The 19,562-nt window shown below is 44.7% G+C and overlaps 1 protein-coding gene across 1 annotated transcript in view; it reads right to left on the bottom strand.

The window, feature by feature from the left end:
- Positions 1-12,510: 12,510 nt before the first annotated feature.
- Positions 12,511-19,562, bottom strand: part of LOC120940405 (mediator of RNA polymerase II transcription subunit 1-like) — a 109,598-nt gene continuing 102,546 nt past the window's right edge. The window contains exons 16-17 of the mRNA XM_040353237.1: positions 19,411-19,519; positions 12,511-13,187 (exon numbers count right to left, since the gene is read on the bottom strand). Of these exons, the coding sequence (XP_040209171.1) occupies positions 12,572-13,187; positions 19,411-19,519 (725 nt within the window). The 3' untranslated portion in view covers positions 12,511-12,571. The remainder of the gene's footprint in view (positions 13,188-19,410; positions 19,520-19,562) is intronic.

Genomic DNA, 19,562 nt, shown 5'->3' on the forward strand with positions numbered 1-19,562 from the left:
ACCAAGCAAAGGGTTAACCGTGGAGGGCAATCAATGGGTTAAATTTGCCTAACACCTGTATGCAAGTTTATATGTTCTGCTTGTACTCACAGAATCTGTCTGGCTTCTCTTTCTGAATGAAAAGAGAGCAGGGAGCAAGAAAATCGGACAGATACTGTGAGTTCTGTTTACAAACACACTGGTAGATGCTGTGATTGACCATAGCTGATCAGCAGGTGTACAGCCAAAACCATTGGCTGTAACCTGCTGACAAACTCATGCTATGGCCAATCACATCACTCCCGAAAACCAGGCAGTAAATTGCAACGTACGTTGTTTAGCTTGGAGCTGCCGCCTGCCCGCTGTAAAAGTAATGTGGGCGGATGGCAAGTGGTTAAAGCAACGTGGGCACAGACATGTAACGAATTAAACAGCAACATAAAAGGTTAGAAAAGATAGTAACATGCATCAACTCAATTGCTTTAAGTGTGCATCAACTTGTGCTAAATGCAACAGAAATCGTGCGACTTCATCCTAAACTTTTGCTTCCTGTATGTCAACAAACATTATAGAGTGGCTTAAGGGACAGTTCAAGCACTGGGTTTGCCTAATGAGCATAACAATAATTAAATGAGAAGAGGTTGTTCTCTAAAGTTGGAAAAAATGGGAAAGAACACTGCGCTAAACAAAAAATGTGAATGCTGCCGGTACCAAAAATTGTAGATACAAATTAAAAAAAACGTGTTTAAGAAATGAGGTACAGCGCAATATCAATATGTGTGAGAAATTAGTGATGACACCAAAAAAGAAAAAAAATGAATAAAATAAATGAATGTCCAAAATATGTGAAATAAAATTAAACCACAACCTAAAAAATTTGAGTTGTGTACATAAACCAAGAACAGGGTAGGTGAATACCAAACTGTTAATGACCAAGAAATGTTGAAAAAACCAAGCAGTCCAAGGGTATGGCATTTAACATGTCTTATTAGTGAATAGGTAGATGAAAGTATCCAAAAATGAGTCCCATGTGTAATAAAGTGAAAGATGAATCCAAAATCTTTATTTTATTTTAAGTGATGTGACATCAGAAAATAAACTTCCTTCCACCAAGTGAACACCCGAGTGAGAGAGATGTAGTCTCCTTACCAGATAAGACGACCACAAACGGGCGGTCAGACCAGGCACAGTGTTTAAAGTCTCCCAAAAAAGACTTGAGGCTGGGGCCGGTTCAGATGTGCCAAGTCAAACGCTGATAGAGATCAATAGAATCCGAACACAAACTCCAAACCCTTCTTCAGCAGTGACCGAGACATCTCCACACTCCGCCAGATCTCCACATAAGACACAATGGGCCGGATTCAGGTAGGAGATACGACGGCGTATCTCCAGATACGACGCCGCAACTCAGAGATACGACGGCGTATCTATGCGCCTGATTCATAGAATCAGTTACGCATAGATTTCCCTAAGATCCCACTGGCGTAAGTGTCTTACACCATCGTATCTTAGGCTGCATATTTCCGCTGGCCGCTAGGTGGCGCTTCCGTCGATTTCCGCGAGGAATATGCTAATTAGGTAGATACGCCGATTCACAAACGTACGCCCGGCGCTATTTTTTTACGTCGTTTACGTTAGGCCTTTTTCGGCGTAAGGTTGCTCCTGCTCTTATGAGGCGTACGCAATGTTTAGTATGGACGTCGTTCCCGTGTCGAATTTTGAAATTTTTACGTTGTTTGCGTAGGTAGTTCGCGAATAGGGTTGTACGTAAGTTACGTTCACGTCTAAAGCATTGACGATTTGCGGCGGAATTTCGAGCATGTGCACTGGGATTTTTTCACGAACGGCACATGCGCCGTTCACAAAAAACGTAGAATACGCGGGTCATGTTAAATTTAAATAAAACACGCCCACAACATCCCCATTTGAATTAGGCGGGCTTACGCCGGCCCACATACGTTACGCCGCCGTAACTTAGGGCGCAAGTTCTTTCTGAATACGGAACTTGCGCCCAAATTTACGGCGGCGTAACGTATCTGAGATACGTTACGCCAGCAGAAAGATCCGCTGATCTTTCTGAATCCAGACCAATGTGTCTATTGATCTCTATCAGCGTTTGACTCAGCACATCTGAACCGGCCCCAGCCTCAAGTCTTTTTTGGGAGACTTTAAACACCCTGTGCCTGGTCTGACCGCCTGTTTGTGGTCGTCTTATCTGGTAAGGAGACTACATCTCTCTCACTCGGGTGTTCACTTGGTGGAAGGAAGTTTATTTTCTGATGTCACATCACTTATGATAAGAAGATTTTGGATTCATCTTTCACTTTATTACACTTGGGACACATTTTTGGATACTTTCATTTACCTATTCACTAATAAGACATGTTAAATGCCATAGACTGATTGTTTTTTTCAACATTTCTTGGTCATTAACAGTTTGGTATTCACCTACCCTGTTCTTGGTTTATGTACACAACTCATATTTTTTAGGTTGTGGTTTAATTTTATTTCACATATTTTGGCAATATTTTGTACATTCATTTATTTTATTCATTTTTTTCTTTTTTGGTGTCATCACTAATTTCTCACACATAGTGATTTTGCGCTGTTCTCTAAAGTTAATGTTAGTAAATTAAATAAAACCAGGGTGGATAAAAATCAATGATTTTTTTTTCTTTTTTTATCAAATTTCTTTTAAATAAAATGCTTTTTGTAGTAAAAATTAAAAAAGATAGTTTTCGATTTAAGATACATTAATAATTAAATGTATTCAGCATAAAATGGAGCTTAGTTATGTAGCATGAGGCGGCATATTCTGCAATATTTAAATTTTTGGTAAACTCATTCAATGAATGCAAGCTTAGCTGAGATAACATGCACTGCATTGATGCATTCACACAATTTCACAGTAACCATGAGATAAAACAAAGTTCAGGAATTGTCCTTTATCCCATTGTTTTGCAAATCTATGTACACTACAAAAATTGTATGAAGACAAATGCATCTGTACCAGGTTCCAAGTGTGAGGAGGAAGGGCAAGCACTAAAAATTAAAGATTCTAACTACCAGCAAGAATAAATCCTTACATTTAAAGCATACCGTTCATTTCAGATCCTTAATGGCAGCGCACGTTAGCGGCATCCACTGACCTGCTCCTGCCACGTCCCTCACCTTGTTGTGTCACTGCCGCATCACCAGCTGGCCCATTATAGTGAATGGGACTGTCGGTGAGTGAACAGCGGGTCAGATGAGTCACTGAGAGACGTCTCCCCGCAGGGATGTAGTCCCAAGGGAGGGGGCGAGCACGCTGACTAACCCCCCACCCAGAACGGCTCAGATGATGGGGGCAATCTTACGGAGTAGAAACAGGAAGTGAGAAATTCAGACAAAGAAAAAAAAAAAAAAAACATTTAGAAGGAAAAGGTAGGTGAACCAACAATTCCCTAGCTTAAAAGGAACCTATTTAGAAAAAAAAAAAACTAACCTTTACAATCCCTTTAACACAAATACATCACCAGGACTGGATGGCTTACACCTGAGAGTCCTCAAAGAACTCAGTCAGGTTATAGTCAGACCATTATTCCAGCATACTGACTCAAATGGTAGCAGCTGATTGGTGAAAGACCAACGTGGTACCAATATTCAAAAAAGGGCAAAGATATATTCCTGGAAACTACAGGCCTGCCATTTGCAAATCAATAGTAGGGATGCACCGATATATCGGTGCCGATACATAAATTGGCCGAAAACCGCTGTTTTGGCGACATGCCGAAACAGCTTAAAAATTGCCGATAATGGGCATCGGGTGCCCGTAAAAAAGATGGCCGCTGGGCTGTCACGGCTCCGTCCGAGTGCACTGCACGAGCCAACGAGTGTCACTGCCAAAGTGTCCCTCCTGACCCGATCGGCTATTCAAAAATGGCGCCATTACGTAACTGCGCATTCGCCGAGCGGATACAAGCTTTCCCGAGCCCGGCCGGGCTCGTGAACACCCGTATCCGAATGCGCAGGTACGTAATGGCGCCATTTTTAAATGGCCGATCGAGTCAGGAGGACTCAGGAGGGACACTTTAGAAGTGACACTCGGCTCATGCAGTGCACTCGCCATAGGCAGAGAACGGAGCCGTGACAGCCCAGTCCTGCCCAGCACAGCCATGTCCAGCTTTAAGGTAATAAAGAAGCTGGTGGTGGCAGTAGGTGATGGTGCCATGAGGTGATGGTGGAAGAAGGTTATGCTGGCACTGTGGCAGGAGGTGGGTGAGGTGATGGTGGCAGAAGGTAATGCTGGCAGGAGGTGGTGGGGGCATGAGTTGATGGTGGAAAAGGTAACCAGGTGGTGGCCTTGCAAAATTGAGAAACAAATGCCTAGTGCTGAAAGGCTCACGAGGCACTGACTAAACAAATCAAATGAGCCTTAACAGGGAAAGGCATCCTATCCTTTAAGGCAGGGCAGTCATTAACACGGGGCAAAGGGGGAAGCTGCCCTGGGCCCAGTCATTGTTGAATAGCCCAAAGCAGCTGCCCCTTGAGCCCCCTTTCGGTGCTGGTCACTTGCTGTCTGCTCATTACTGTCACTTGTAAATACAGAAGCGCCGCTTCTGTATTTACAAGTGACAGCACTCCTCTCTCAGTGGCTCCTTTGATCCCTTAGGGTACACACAGATCTATGAGAACGGAAGAGGAAGGGGGCAGGGAACCTGCACTGGGAAAGCTGCCTCAAGCCGGCAGGCTGCACAGATATCAGACATGCTGTGAGTAGCATTTGGGACAGAGGAAAACTCTGTACTGGAATCTGGAGGGTGAGCTCTGAACTGGAATCGGGGGAGTGGAGCGCTGTACTGGAATCCCTGGGTGGGAAGAGAACCATGCAACACTGAACTCTGCACTTAGCACACCCCTCAACCCTGCACATAGCGTACCCCTGTACATTGTGCACCCTTCAACTCTGTGTGTAACATACCTTTCAACTATGCAGTGTTTATGTAGTGCACCCCTCAACCCTGCACATAGAGCACCCCTCAATGTTAGTGCAGTTTGGCCACACTCACAATTTGATGCAGAGGTTAGGATGTGTAGTAACCTCTAGCAATCAAGCAGTAAACAATTTGCAATAACCTCTATAAACCAATTGGTGAGCAGTAATGATGTTCTGTAACCTCTAGCAACCAAGTCAGTGAGTGGTAATGATGTGCAGTAACCTCTAGCAACCAACCAGCAAGCAGAAATTATGTGCTGTAACCTCTAGCAACTAATCACTGATTACCTGCCCAATCCACCTAGAGATGGTGGCATAAGCTGCAGGACAGCCCTTTCAAGGGCCTGCAGGCAGGACAAACAGAATCCGAAGTTCGAATTGAGGCAGTGGAAGAACAGTAAACATAAACTGTGCACACTGCATTTGAAAACATGTAGAGATTTGGGGTGCTTAGGAGAAGGGCACGAAGAGGGTAGGAGAGTGTCCCGATTAAGGTGGGAACATGAAACCACCTTTCCTTGCAAGAAGGCAATTTCCAAACCTTTAGCAGAGTAGGAATAACTGAGTCAGATAGACCTCTGCTCAGTCTGGAAGTGTCCACAGTGTTTCTTCCAAGGATTAGAGTACCGATTTGGTGTCTCCGCGATTGCTGGAATGTCCTCTATCTCTCAACGGCTTTGCAGAATTGAGATAATCTATAGTAGCTGGCATCATAAGAAAGTAAGGAATGATTTCACTGAATCCAGCCCAGGACTAGTCCGCTACCAGGCTAGAGGCAGACAGGCATGTCCAGGGATTGAGCGATTTTGCAAAATCAAACAGGAAGCATTTGGAGGGTGAAGGCACCAGACATGAGCTTGGAGAATCAGCACTCCTTCACTGGGCGAGGAACACTCTTGGGCTGTGTCCAAGATTAGGCCTAGATAGTGTTGCGTTTGATCCAGCCAGTGGAAGCTGGTGCTCAAAATTTTGGGTAGGGGATAGACACTGAATGTGCCATGAGAATACTGCCATACTTTATGGTGGCAGGGGAGAAGGAAGAGCTGGGGCAGCTTTGACCGATTCTCCTCCTGGCCGCACAGGAACAGGAAGCGTGTCCCGAGACACAATTGGCCAGGGAGTCCTCGGCCAAAAAGGACTTCCCGATTAGCCTGGAGGAGAATGAGGAAGACAATAGCAAATATTCATTCACTTTTTTCACACAAGTGGGCCCACCCTTTTTTTGAAGACTGTTAGAGCCTCAGGCTCTAATCACGTGCTTAGAAAAAAACATTGAAATCCATGTGTCCAGCACCCTGCATGTAGATTGGAGGGCCAAATGCATGGATTGGGGGGCGGCGCCCCTTATGGAGCGGTCGCCACTGGATCCAACGCAGAATTACATAGGTTGAGAATTCACTCAAAGCTGTGAAGTGCCTGCTAGGACAAATTGATTAAGGCTGGGTTCACACTATTGCGCATTGGATGCAGATTTTTCCCTCATCCAATTCGCAGGTCAGAAGACTGTGACCGGCTCTCAATGGAGCCTGTTCATACAGCTCTGGGGCGAATTGCACAGGAGTCCTGTGCGTCTTCTAGTCCGAATTCAGACAAATATTCAGACCGAAATCGGCCATCTTAAGTGTGGGCATCATGAAGCCAGACTGTATGACTTCCTGGATTTCAGCCTTGCAGATCTCGCACATGCTCAGTGCTGCACAAGCAGTGTAATAGGTTTCAGCACCTGTACTGTCCAAGTCACATGATTCTTTGAGACTGGGGAGTGCACAGACTACTGGAAAGTTACACCCACTAAATTCCCAGGAGTCTGTGCGGTGTTGGTTAGGAAGCTTAAGCACCTAGGTGCAGGAAGAGGGAAGATTAACTATTCTGCCTAGCAACAACACTTAGGAGGCATCTAAAAAAAAAAAAAATTCTTAAAGGACTAATGACATTTTTTTAAAACTACTGATGTAATGTTATATTTATGGGTGGAACTCCACTTTAAGAGAAGGTCCTCCAGATGTCTAGGATTTGACAATTGGCCACAGACATCAACAGTTGCAAGGCTGTGCATAAAAGATTAAAAGAGGCTTGAAAGAGTGCCTCAATGGGAACCGTAAGTGATTTGCTGACACAGGAAATTGCCAGATCCAACACAGGCACTTTCCACTTCTTCACAAGTCTGGTCTCTGCTAGTCCTCAGCACATTGTGCACAAGTTGTGAGCCAGAAGGACCTTGTTTCCCCTTGCATCTCATATGCAATCATAGGGATCAGACCAAAATGAGAAAAAAAAAAAAAAAAAGGGACAGAGGGTTTTCCTTCCAAATCAGGGACAGCCGGGAATGCCAGAACAGCCTCATCATGGCCCTGTGCAGTGTGTGATGGCCAGCCCCCTTGTCCCATTTTCTTCTGCCTGACATCCACCATGAGGATGAAGGAATTCCATTTCAGTTGGGTACTCTATTTTTTCCAAACCAAAGTTTATTGAACAAAGATAAAGGGAATAGTAGGGTACTCATCTATATCAGTGCAAATACTGTTGCAATGGAGCAGAAGGGGTGCACCTATGCTGTGTCTCACAAATAAGGCTGCTAGATAACCCAGTTCAGGCTGATGCAGAGACCTGAGCCATGAACTGGAGCAGAGTAGCAGGTTGAGGTGTGGCGTGCCTGCCTTCAGGTGCTCCAGATGGCACCCAGAGCTAGGGCGTGGGCTGTGTACCTCTTACATTGGGTATGATTATGCATACGGAAAGGGCCATTGTGTGCTAAATTTGTACCCTTAAGAATCAAGGGTAGTCTACCATCTTCTGGTAATTTCAGAAATATTGGACAACCTCTCTCTGAGAGCAGGTTTCTGACCATCACCCAGGAGCACTAGCACAAAAATAAACACTTTGCTGGAAGCAGGAGGGGTATATGGACTGTCCATTGTCCTCACCTAAAGATGGCAGCATATAACCCATGGTCAAGACTTAATCTTGCAGTACAGGACACAGGCTCTGTTAAGAAATAGCCTTTGCTGCAGCACTGTGCCAACGGGACGGGCTCGCACTCATGTGACCCCTATGAGAGCCAATCGCACCAGTCACATAATATAGAAGCCACATCGCCTCCTAAACATTAAAGGGCCACCGGGAGGTGAGTTTAAAGGGTTAAACTACAAATGCATTGGGTTTTTAGCAATAGGTTGTAAATGTTCCAATTGAACAGTAAACATAGGTTGCCAAGTGTAATATTGTTGGAGATGCAACAAACCTACAGCTTAGCCTATTGGACTGGATGCAATTTAGAAAAACGACACAAGATGTCGCTAATGCTCAGTGATATGCTATGCTATGTATTTTTCTATGGTGTGTTGTATTTCCTGTCCCACAGTGATGTACTCCGTTACTTTCTTTTTCCTGCCTTGTTGTCTGTGTGTTCTTACCATGATGTGGTGACATCTTTGTCTGTGTGATGATGTTCCAATAAAGAAGCCAGTTCCTGATTACTACACATGTCTGATCTGAACTAGACTCCGCTGTACCTATCAATCGTACTCTGCAACAATATTGTGCAACAATCATTTTCCAGAGCATACAGCACAGCCACCTAGAAAGGTCTGCAATGAACTGTTTGTTACCACAAAATAAGTGAACCTGTGCTTTGTTTTTTGTTTTTTTATGAAACAGAAGCGCTGATGCTGTATTGTTTGTTTTTTGTTTTAGCAAACCAAATCCCTGCACCCATAACTGAAATGTGACTTTCATATTGATCCCAGTACCAATGCGGCACAGACCAGTTTATTTTTCTAAATTTAATCAGGAAATATAACAATAGTAGGGGGATTTTTATGAAACAGTGAATCTGGTATTTAGCAAACAAACATTCTCTGCAAAAATTGCTTAGTGAAAATGACCTTCACTGCTTTATAAATAGATCTCTACACTGGGAGAGCACATTCCCATACAGTGCGATTTTAGAGCCAATTGATGTGAGAGGTCTGCAAATGGTACCAGAAAAAGTAGTGCATGTATTTAAAAAAATAAATTCAAAACAAAACAAAAAAAAAAAACACCAAATGCACTGCATTAGTGATCTGCATTTGGTGTACCGTTAACATTATATTGGCACTCACACACAGATTATAAGGGCAGTGCATTTGAACGTGGTGCAGAAAAAACACGCAAGAACGCGACTGTCCTGCGCCATGTTTTGGTGTAACCTGGCTCCTAGTGCGTCCTGAATATAGGAATATAAAGACTACAAGCCCTGAACACGCCCAAAAAATATAAATTGAGGATTGCTCTGCTGTATCTAGCCAAAGAACCCTCCGTGTGCAGTTGACCAAAGAACAAAAATTTACCAAAGAACAAGAATTACATAGGTTGAGAAACCACTCAAAGCTGTGAAGTGCCTGCTAGGACAAATTGATTCTTAAGGCTGGGTTCACACTATTGCGCATTGGATGCGGATTTCTCCTCATCCAATTCGCAGGTCAGAAGACTGTGACCGGCTCTCAATGGAGCCTGTTCACACAGCTCTTGGGCGAATTGCACAGGACTCCATAAAGACTACAAGCCCTGAACACACCCATGAAAATTGGATTTTTTGTACTCAACGTAAAATCCTTTTGGTGAGGACACAGCTCCTTAAATCTTGACAAGTGGGTTATGTTCCCTGTTTACAGGAGAGGACTAGGCAGAAACATGTTAGATAATAAAATACATGTTATATTAGCAGAGTTGAACAGCCCCGCCCAGGGGGCGGTCCCTCCAGACATAACCCTCCTCACTGCAGCATGCAGCCTCAGTTCGTAACAAGCAGTACAAACCTAAAAAGGAGGGTTGGGTGCTGTGTCCGTCCATGGACTCAGAGAAAATAATTTTACGGTGAGTACAAAAAAAATCCCATTTTCTGTTATTGTCCATGGATGGACACAGCTCCTTAAATCTTGAAGTGGGACGTCCCCAAGCAGTGTCAAAAACGAGGGGTGGGAAATAGATCAGTAAAACCAATTTCAACTTCCCCCCAAAACAAGCAGAGCTCCTCAACGGAGGAGATGCAACTTTAAACAGCCACCTGCAAAAACTAGCGGCCGAAAGAAGGATCAGAAGATGCACTCACAGGAACCATGTAAATTCTGGAAAAAGCGTGAACGGACGAGCAAGTCGCCGCCTCGCACACCTGTGAGACCGACGCATGATGTCAGAAAAAAAAAAACGGGAAGCACCAATTGTCCTGGTCGAAAGTGCCGTGACCGGAACGGGGGACCCGCCCCTTAAGAGCATAAGGCCTGTATGACAGCTTGCCTGATCCACCGAGAAATGGTGGTCGACGAGACCGCCAGGCCCTTTTGTGGACCAGACACCGACACAAAAGACAGTCAGAACTCAGAAACTGAGCCGTAGCAGGCTGGTACACCCGCAAACACGCCTAAAGTATGAAAGGCAACCTCCATAGGATGCGCCAGTAGGATGGAAGAACAATGTCTTTATTCCGGCGAAAGGCTGAAACCACCTTCGGAAGAAGGGAAGGTCGCGAGCGCACCACCACCTAATCCTTATGGAGGATCAAGCATGGCCAAAGACCGCCAACTCAGAAACCCTTCTAACATAGGTCAAGGTGGCCACAAGAAAATGGCCGACCGCAATGTAAGCTGCGCCATAGCGCGGCTATGACAAAATGGCCACCAATGGGAGTTTTCAATGCAATTGAAAAACCTCCCAAAAAATGGCGCCAGCGCCAGCCAAATAGCGGCGAAATGCTGCGTTTAAACAGGAAAAGCCTCCTAGGGCTTTTTAACAGTGAAAAAACTCTCACAGGAGAGCCCCATACAAAAAAGAAAAAACACAGGCCAGATAACAGTCCCCTCAGGAAGGCCCCCCCCCCCCTGACAGCAGCAATGTTAGCAATGCAGCAAGGGAAAAAGAGCAGGGAAGGGAGAAGAAGAGGACCCCAGAACACCAGGAATGCCCAGCCAAACCACCCCCCGAAGTGGAAGGGACTGTACTTACCTGTCCGAGCGAGGACTCTCTGACGCATTCCTGATAGAACTACAACCGCAATCTGTCGAAGCTGTCGGCCCGGTCCACTGTGAGTGAGACAACACCACAACCCAGTCATATGTGGACCTCGGAGCAAAGCTCACCGGCCACCCCAGGAGTCATGGGTTATGGCGTGGCAGACCCAGCCTCTTTGCAAAGGTGTGCCCATGCTTGCTGGTCGGACTGAGTAGATTACAAGGATCTATATTATCCAGCCTGTCTCTCAGCCATATGTCCTTCTCCTTGCTAGGCAGAATGAAACTGAGGCTGCATGCTGCAGTGAGGAGGGTTATGTCTGGAAGGACCGCCCCCTGGGCAGGGGTGTATTTAATTATCTAACATGTTTCTGCCTAGTCCTCTCCTGTAAACAGGGAACATAACCCACTTGTCAAGATTTAAGGAGCTGTGTCCGTCCATGGACGATAAGAGAAATATAAATTGAGGATTGCTCTGCTGTATCTAGCCAAAGAACCCTCAGTGTGCAGTTGACCAAAGAACAAAAATGTGGAATATTGACTACATTAGATATGCTGGCTGTGTTTGTTTTTTTCCTAGCCAAGTACATTGCTTCCAGTGTACAAAGATACAAGTTGATCTGTCAGATATTGAGTTCCTATAACCCAGTGTTTCTCAACTCCAGTCCTCAAGGCGCCCCAACAGGTCATGTTTTCAGGCTCTCCATTATTTTGCACAGGTGATTTGATCAGTTTCACTGCCTTAGTAATTAACACAGCTGTTTCATTTGAGGGAAATCCTGAAAACATGAACTGTTGGGGCGCCTTGAGGACTGAAGTTGAGAAACACTGCTGTAACAAACTGTATTGAACTGAAATATCAAACAAGGTTATCAGCCTTTTCAGATACACCTTGAACTACAACCCCTTGTCCCCCCATGTAATGGAGAAGCCATTACTGCCCCAACCTAGAACTGTCCTTTGCAGGAAGGAGCACAAGGAAGGGTGACGCATATAAAAAAAATAAACAAAATTCCTAGTTCACTTGCCAGCCAGCAAGTTAACTTCCTTGCTGCAAAGGACAATTATAGGTTGGGGTGGTTGCCATTTTTTATACTGTTGGTAATTGGTGAGGGGAGCCCTGGATATCTTCACTGCCACTGTGCTTATGCTGGGTGTCTAGTGCGTCCCTGTACATTTAAGGAGGAGCGGGCTTCCTTCAGGCATACCTGTCCTTAATCTATCAATTATCATATATGTGCTCAAACTCAGGAGACACTCAAATTTATAGTGTTAGGACTGCAGTACACTGGGGTGCTGTGACCGCTGCAGCTTACGCATTTATTTGCAAGTGTGTGCAAACGAAACCCCTTGCTTTTAACATGAACTGTTAGACATGACAATTCGGTTTGTTGTAGGCTGGCAAGTGAGCTGGGAATTTGTATTTGTTGTTTGACATGCGTCACTCTTCCATGTGCTTCAATGCTTTATAGGCCAGTTATAGGTTGGGGTGGTTGCCACTTGTTTGTATTATTTGTAAAATTTTAAGGCTTGGGTACCTTTATGTGCCATTAAAACCACAAAACATGGATTTTTTTTATGCATTATTGTATTTAGAACATCCACAGAAAACAATCAAGACAGACTTTTCTCAGTAGCTTTCATCAATTTCCTGTTCAGGAACAGATCGAGGTATAGCATAACCTGATACACTCATGCTGAGTTCTTCTGCTATGCTCGAGCTTAGCTCTCCTGTGATACTAGAGCTTGAAACCTCAGCCATATTAGGACTGGGGACTTCTGCCATGATAGGACTGAGTTCCTGTACAGTAATAGAGTTCCGATCCTCTGTAAGACTTGAGCAGGACTCTTCAGCAAGGCTAGAATTTGGCTCTTCTACACCAATAGAACTGACTTCTGCAATGTTATAATAGGCATCTTCAGTAAAGCTAGAATTTGTCTCTTGAGCAGGACATGGGCTAGACTCCTGTGAATCAACAGAATTAATGGCACCATTGGTTTCAGGGAAAAGCTCCTCATTGAGGTCATAGTCTGAGCAAAGAACAACATTTTTTCCATGAGTGGATCGCTTTTCTATTTCTTTGTTGCCCACAGGATCACTTAAAGCTTCAGAATGAATTTCAACTAAATTTGAGGAGGATACACCTTCATCATCTTTTGAGCATGAAGCTTCCATTGGTTCAGCAACTTCCTCTTTGTACGCCTTCTTGAAGATGGTTCTCATAGTGATGGGAATTGACATACAACTGAAGAATAGAAGATGAAGAATTAAGGACTAAAGTGATTGTAAAAGCAAAAAAAAAAAAAGGGATGGGCTCATCACGTCAAAATTGTCTGTCTACCTCCAACAGTAGTCGTAATTCCCACCTTCTCATCCCAATTCCCCTGATTCCACAAGTCAGCCCCCCTCTTTCATGTGCCTGCAGGAATGCCCGCTCAGTCTTCAACAAACTAGCTTCTGTCAATTACATTTTCCTCTCCAAATTCATCTATTTGACATTACTGAAACCTGGCTCCAGGAATACGACACTGCCCATCCAGCTGCCCTGTCCACAGTGGCCTCCACTGGACTCACTCCACCAGACCCAGTGGACGAAAAAGGAGGGGATGTTGGACTTCTCCACCACAATGCACCTTCCAGGTTCTTCCCACACCTCCCCCTCTCTTTCTTAACCACTTCCATACAGGGCAGTTATACACACATCCATACCGGGCCTATTCTGGCACTTCTTTCCTACATGTACAAATCATATTTTTTTTGCTAGAAAATTACACAGAACCCCCAAACATTATATATGTTTTTTTAGCAGACACCCTAGGGAATAAAACGACGGTCATTGAAACGTTTTATCTTGCACGCCATTTGCGCAATAATTTTTCAAACGCCTTTTTTTTGGAAAAAAATTGTTTCATGAATTAAAAAAAATAACAAAACAGTAAAGTTAGCCCAATTTTTTTGTAAAATATGAAAGATGATGTTACACCGAGTAAATAGATACCTAACATGTCACGCTTTAAAATTGCGCACACTCATGGAATGGCGCCAAACTTCGGTACTTAAAAATCTCCATAGGCAACGCTTTGAAATTTTTTACAGGTTACCAGTTTAGATTTACAGAGGAGATCTAGTGCTAGAATTGTTGCTGGCACTCTAACGCACGCGGCGATACCTCACATATGTGGTTTTAACGGCGTTTACATATGTCAGCGGGACTTGCGTGTGCGTTCGCTTCTGCGCGCGAGCTACTGGGGACAGGGGCGTTAAAAAAAAAAATTTTTATTTCTTTTTTTTTTTTACATATTTATTTATTTTTTTACACTTTTTTTTTATTTTATTTTTTTTATTATCACTTTTATTCCTATTACAAGGAATGTAAACATCCCTTGTAATAGGAATGTGTGTGACAGGTCCTCTTTATGGAGAGATGCAGGGTCAATAAGACCCCACATCTCTCCTCCAGGCTGGAAAGCATGAAATCGGTGAAAAAAAATTCACAGATCTCATGCTTGTGGTTGCTTAGCAGCCGCAATTGCGGCTTTGTTTACTTACGGGGACCCGGGCGTGACGTCATCACATCGCGCCCGAGTCCTCCGACGGTCATAGAGATGACTGGTGACCATCTGGTCACCAGTCATCTCTATGCTTCCTGCCAGCGCCGGACGATTCGTTCTCCGGGCCCCCGATGGCACGGGAGAGCCCGGAGAAGCACCGGATGGCGGTGGGAGGGGGGGGATGTCCCCTCCCGCCGCCTGTAAGAACGATCTAGCGGCGGAATCGCCGATATGATCGTTCTTACGTTGTGCAGAATCACCGGCAGGAGAGAAGGATATCTGAATGATGCCTCTCGCTGCAGGCATCATTCAAATATCCACCCGGAAAGCCCAGGACGTCATATGACGTCCTCCTGGATCGAGGAGGGGTTCCTGCCGCCGTCATTTCACAATGACGCGGTAAGGAAGTGGTTAATGCACTGTATTCGTCTTTTCTCCAGCTTGTCTGAGGGCCCAGTCATTTATCAGCCTCCTGGACCATTGTCACACTTTCTGGATGACTTCTCTGCATGGCTACCCGATTTTCTCTCCTCTGAAGTGCCTGCCATCATCCTAGGTGACTAACATTACAATAAATGTTAATACTGCAACCACTTCTCAACTACTCCTCCACCTCACCTCCTCTTTTCACCTATGGACACAAACCACCACTCACTCCAACGGCAACACGGTCGACCTCGTATTCTCTCATCACTGCACTCCCTGCCACCCCCTTTTCCTCTCTCTGATCACAACCTTTTCCGTTTCACACTCTCCTTATCTCCCATTTCCAATGCTGCCAACCCACAAACTACTACCCGCAGAAACCTTCGCAACCTCAACCTTTCTCTTCTTCAATCTGCTACTAATGGCCTTCACGACAAAAATCGCACTCCTGTCTTGCCCAGACCTAACCGCTTCCATCTACAACACGTTGTCATCCTCCCTACACATTCTTGCTGCGCTTTCTACACGCAGAACCAGGCCCCACCCGCCACAACCCTGGCAAACAGACGACACCAAAAGTCTCAAGAGACACAGATGTGCTCTTGATTGAGCATGGCATAAATCTAAATTCCTGCAAGACTTTACCCTCTACAAATCTGCCCTACTCAAATAGAACTCCTGCCTCCACACTGCTAAACAAACCTACTACAACACTCTCAGCCAAACCTTGTCAACTCTCTTCTACCCTTATTTCCTTACTTCACCCGCCAACTTGCTTACTGCTCAACAGATTGCCAACCATTTCAAAAGCAAAATCTACACAATTCGCAAGGACATATCTAGCATTCAAATTCCTCCCCTACCCAACACATAAGGTCCAACTTCACACTTAATACTCTCCTCCTCCTGCCCAGTTACCACTGATGAAGTTGATAAACTCCTCTCCATGGCCCACCTCACTACCTGTCCCCTGGACCCTGCCACCTCTCAATTACCGCGACCACCTTCTCACTCTATCCTCAACTCCCTAATCTACATCTTCAACCTCTCCCTCTCCTCCGGCACCTTTACTTCCCCACTCAAACATGCACTGGTTACCCCCATACTTAAAAAAACCCTCACTAGACCCCACCTGTTTGAATAACTTAAGACCCATCTCCCATTTGCCTCCAAGCTCATCGAACACCTTGTCCAGGACCGAATTAGTCGCTACCTCATTGACAACAACTTTCTCGACCCTCTACAGTCTGGCTTCCGCCCACAACATTCTACTGAAACTGCTCTACTAAAAAACTCTCCAATGACCTACTAACTGCTAAAACCAATGACCATTACTCATACTCTTAGACCTCTCTGCTACCTTTAACACAGTTGACCACCTGCTCTTCCTCAGCAAACTACACTCCCTTGGCCCCTGCGATTCTGCTTTATCCTGGTTCTCCTCCTTCCTATCTCAGCACACTTTCAGTGTCACTTACAATTCAATTTCCTCCACTCCTCTTCCTCTTTCTGTTGGGGTACCCCAAGGCTCAGTCCTTGGGCCCCTCCTATTCTCACTCTATACCTCTTCCCTGGGCCAGTTGATAACCTCCCGTGGCTTCCAATACCATCTCTATGCTGACGACACCCAGATCTATCTCTCCACTCCACAACTCACCCCCTCGATCTCACAAATCTCAAACTTACTGAAGGACATATCTGTATGGATGTCACACCACTTTATCAAACTCAAATCTTTCTAAAAGCTTGTTATATTTCCTCCCTCACGGTCCCCCCTCCCATGACTTTACCTTTAATATCAACAACACAACCATTGGTCCCTCCACACATGGCAGGGTGCTTGGTGTAATCCTCGACTCTGACCTCTCCTTCAGCCCCCACATCCAATCACTGGCTAAATCCTGCACCCTTATCTCCGCAACATCTCTAGAACTCAACCCTTCCTGACTTATGACACCACAAAGCAACTTATTCACTCCTTGATTATTTCCCACCTTGACTACTGCAACGATCTCCTTAATGTCCTACCCTTACGCAGGCTATCCCCTTTCAGTCTATTATGAATTCTGCTGCTAGACTAATACACCTCACTAAACGATCTGTGACTGCTGATCCTCTCTGCCAATCCATTCACTGGCTTCCCCTTCCCCACCGTATAAAAAAAATTCTAAATGCTAACCGCAACATACAAGGCCATTCACAACATCGCTTCCATCTACATCACCAAACTCATCTGCAGATATTGCCCAAATCGTCCCCTCCGCTCCTCCCAGCACCTCCTGCTCTCTAGCCATCTTGTTACCTCTTCCCATGCTCACCTTCAGGACTTCTCCAGAGCCTCTCCCATTCTCTGGAACTCCCTGCCCTGGTATGTCTGATCAGCCCCTAACCCTGTCCACCCTTAGGAGATCCCTGAAAACTCATTTATTCAGGGAAGTCTGTCCCACACCCACCCAACAACTGTCCCAGAGTCACCCCCATCAAATCATTCTCTGCAGGCATTACCTTTTGTAACACCCCCCCCCCCCCCTCCTTTAGATTGTTAGCTCTACGAGCAGGGTCCTCCTGTATTGAACTGTACTGTAATTATGCTGCCCCCCTCTACATTGTAATGCGCTGCGTAAACTCTTGGCACACCCCTGAACACAAATTTGGAGTGCCGGTTATCTATGGTTCTGCAAATACGGGGCTCCTTGCGCAGCCTGTCAGAAGCTACATACAGAGCAACAGACAGAGGATGAGCTCTCACAGTGCCTCTCTTCACTTCTTGTCAGAGGCACTGAGCTCAATGGACAGCTTGGAGTCTTGGACCAATGGTAAAGTGCCATTGGTCCAAGCTGTCCAATAAAAATGCTGCAGTTGAGGCACGCCTGTCACTGCAGTGTCATAGAAGGGGCATGTGTCTAAAAGACGAATGCTCACTTCCAGCCCCGCCCTCTTAGCTACAAGGAAAAAACATGGGTTTATGGGTACAAGATTTACCCACAATCCCATGTTTTGCTCATACAGTTAAGAGAGAGAATGAGAATCTGCTGTTGCAGAAAAGGTACAAGCTAAATTATATATTATGCTATATGTTATAAGATGATAAATAATACATTTACTTAGTCTATTTACTGTGAAATTACTGGTTTTAAGTTATAACTTCAAACTTCAGTAATTTGTCCATTAAGCCATCTGCTTGAGTACAGTTTTTCGAAATATAGTAAATTACCCTAAAAATATAATATTAATAATTTGTATATTACTTATTTATGTTAGTTAACCCCCTTGCCATCCAGGACAATTTTGACTTCTCTCCTACATGTAAAAATCATGATTTTGTTTGTTAGAAAATTACTCACAACCCCTAAACATTATATACCGTATTTATCGGCGTATGGCGCGTGCGGGCGTATAACATACACCCCAAGTTTAGAAGGGAAGTTAAAAGGAAAAAAAAAAAAACCTTACAATGCAGCCTTATCGGTGTCTCCATCTGCAACCTTTCCCAGTGCCCATCTGCAGCCTTGCCCAGTATTGCAGAATGATGGGGTTTTTAAGTTTTAGCGCCGCCAAGATACACAGAGCCAGATGTCCTGTGTATTCAGCTCCTCTCGTCTCCTCTCAGCTCGTCTCGCAGTTCCGCGTCTTGGCCTGGCTCCTATGATGGACACAACACTGGTCCAATGGCGGGACGTAAAGGCTAGGAGGCGGGACTATGCGTGACTGCGAGCGTAGCCGAGTACACAGTACACTCGACTCAGTCTATTTTGGCGGCGCTCGCTCATCTTCCCCTCAGAGACAGCGGGGATCGGCGTATAACACGCACTGACGATTTCCCCCTGATTTTAATGGGAAAAAAGTGCGTGTTATACGCCGATAAATACGGTATAAATTCACACACACACACACACACACACACACACACTACTAAAGTTAGCTTGATTGTTTTGTATACTATGAAAGATAAATGTTATGCCGAGTAAATAGATACCCAACATGGCATGCTTTAAAATTGCGCACACTTGTGGAATGCCCCCAAACTTCAGTACTTAAATCTCCATAGGCGACTCTTTAAAAATTCTTACAGGTTACAGGTTTACATGTAACCTGTGTGTGTGTGTATCTGGATCTGATACTAGCCAGTGCCTCACCAGCCACTGGCCTCCTAGCACGTCCCTGTATCTTAAATAGTATATGTACAGCCAGCTGTATGCACATGTGGCTCACCTATGGCGAATTATGGCTTAGACATGTGAAATTTGTTTAGTTCCGAATTTGTTTACCGAATTTTGACAAATTTGTTAATTCCGAAATTTCTGATTTTTTTCAAAATAATTTTTTGGCAGTGCACATGTCTACTATGGCTGTACTTTATGTTACATGCCCCAATACACCCATGTACGCGAGCCCTTAGAGTAAGATGCATTAATGACTAATGTATATAATTTTGCATTTTTTGGCTCTGCAAAAAAAAAAAAAAAAACATTCCGTATATTCAAAATTTACCATTCCAGAATCTTTACAATAAATTCACTGTTGCAAAGTAGGGGAGGATCAGAGGAGCTGGTATACAGGGTGCTCATTAATTTCCTTGAGCTCAAGACGTCGACCACAACTGCACAGAACAATTGAACAGGTTTACTTTATAACATGGCAGC

This window comes from Rana temporaria, chromosome 5 (assembly GCF_905171775.1).
Source record: "Rana temporaria chromosome 5, aRanTem1.1, whole genome shotgun sequence".
In the NCBI taxonomy this organism is placed as follows: Eukaryota; Metazoa; Chordata; class Amphibia; order Anura; family Ranidae; genus Rana; species Rana temporaria.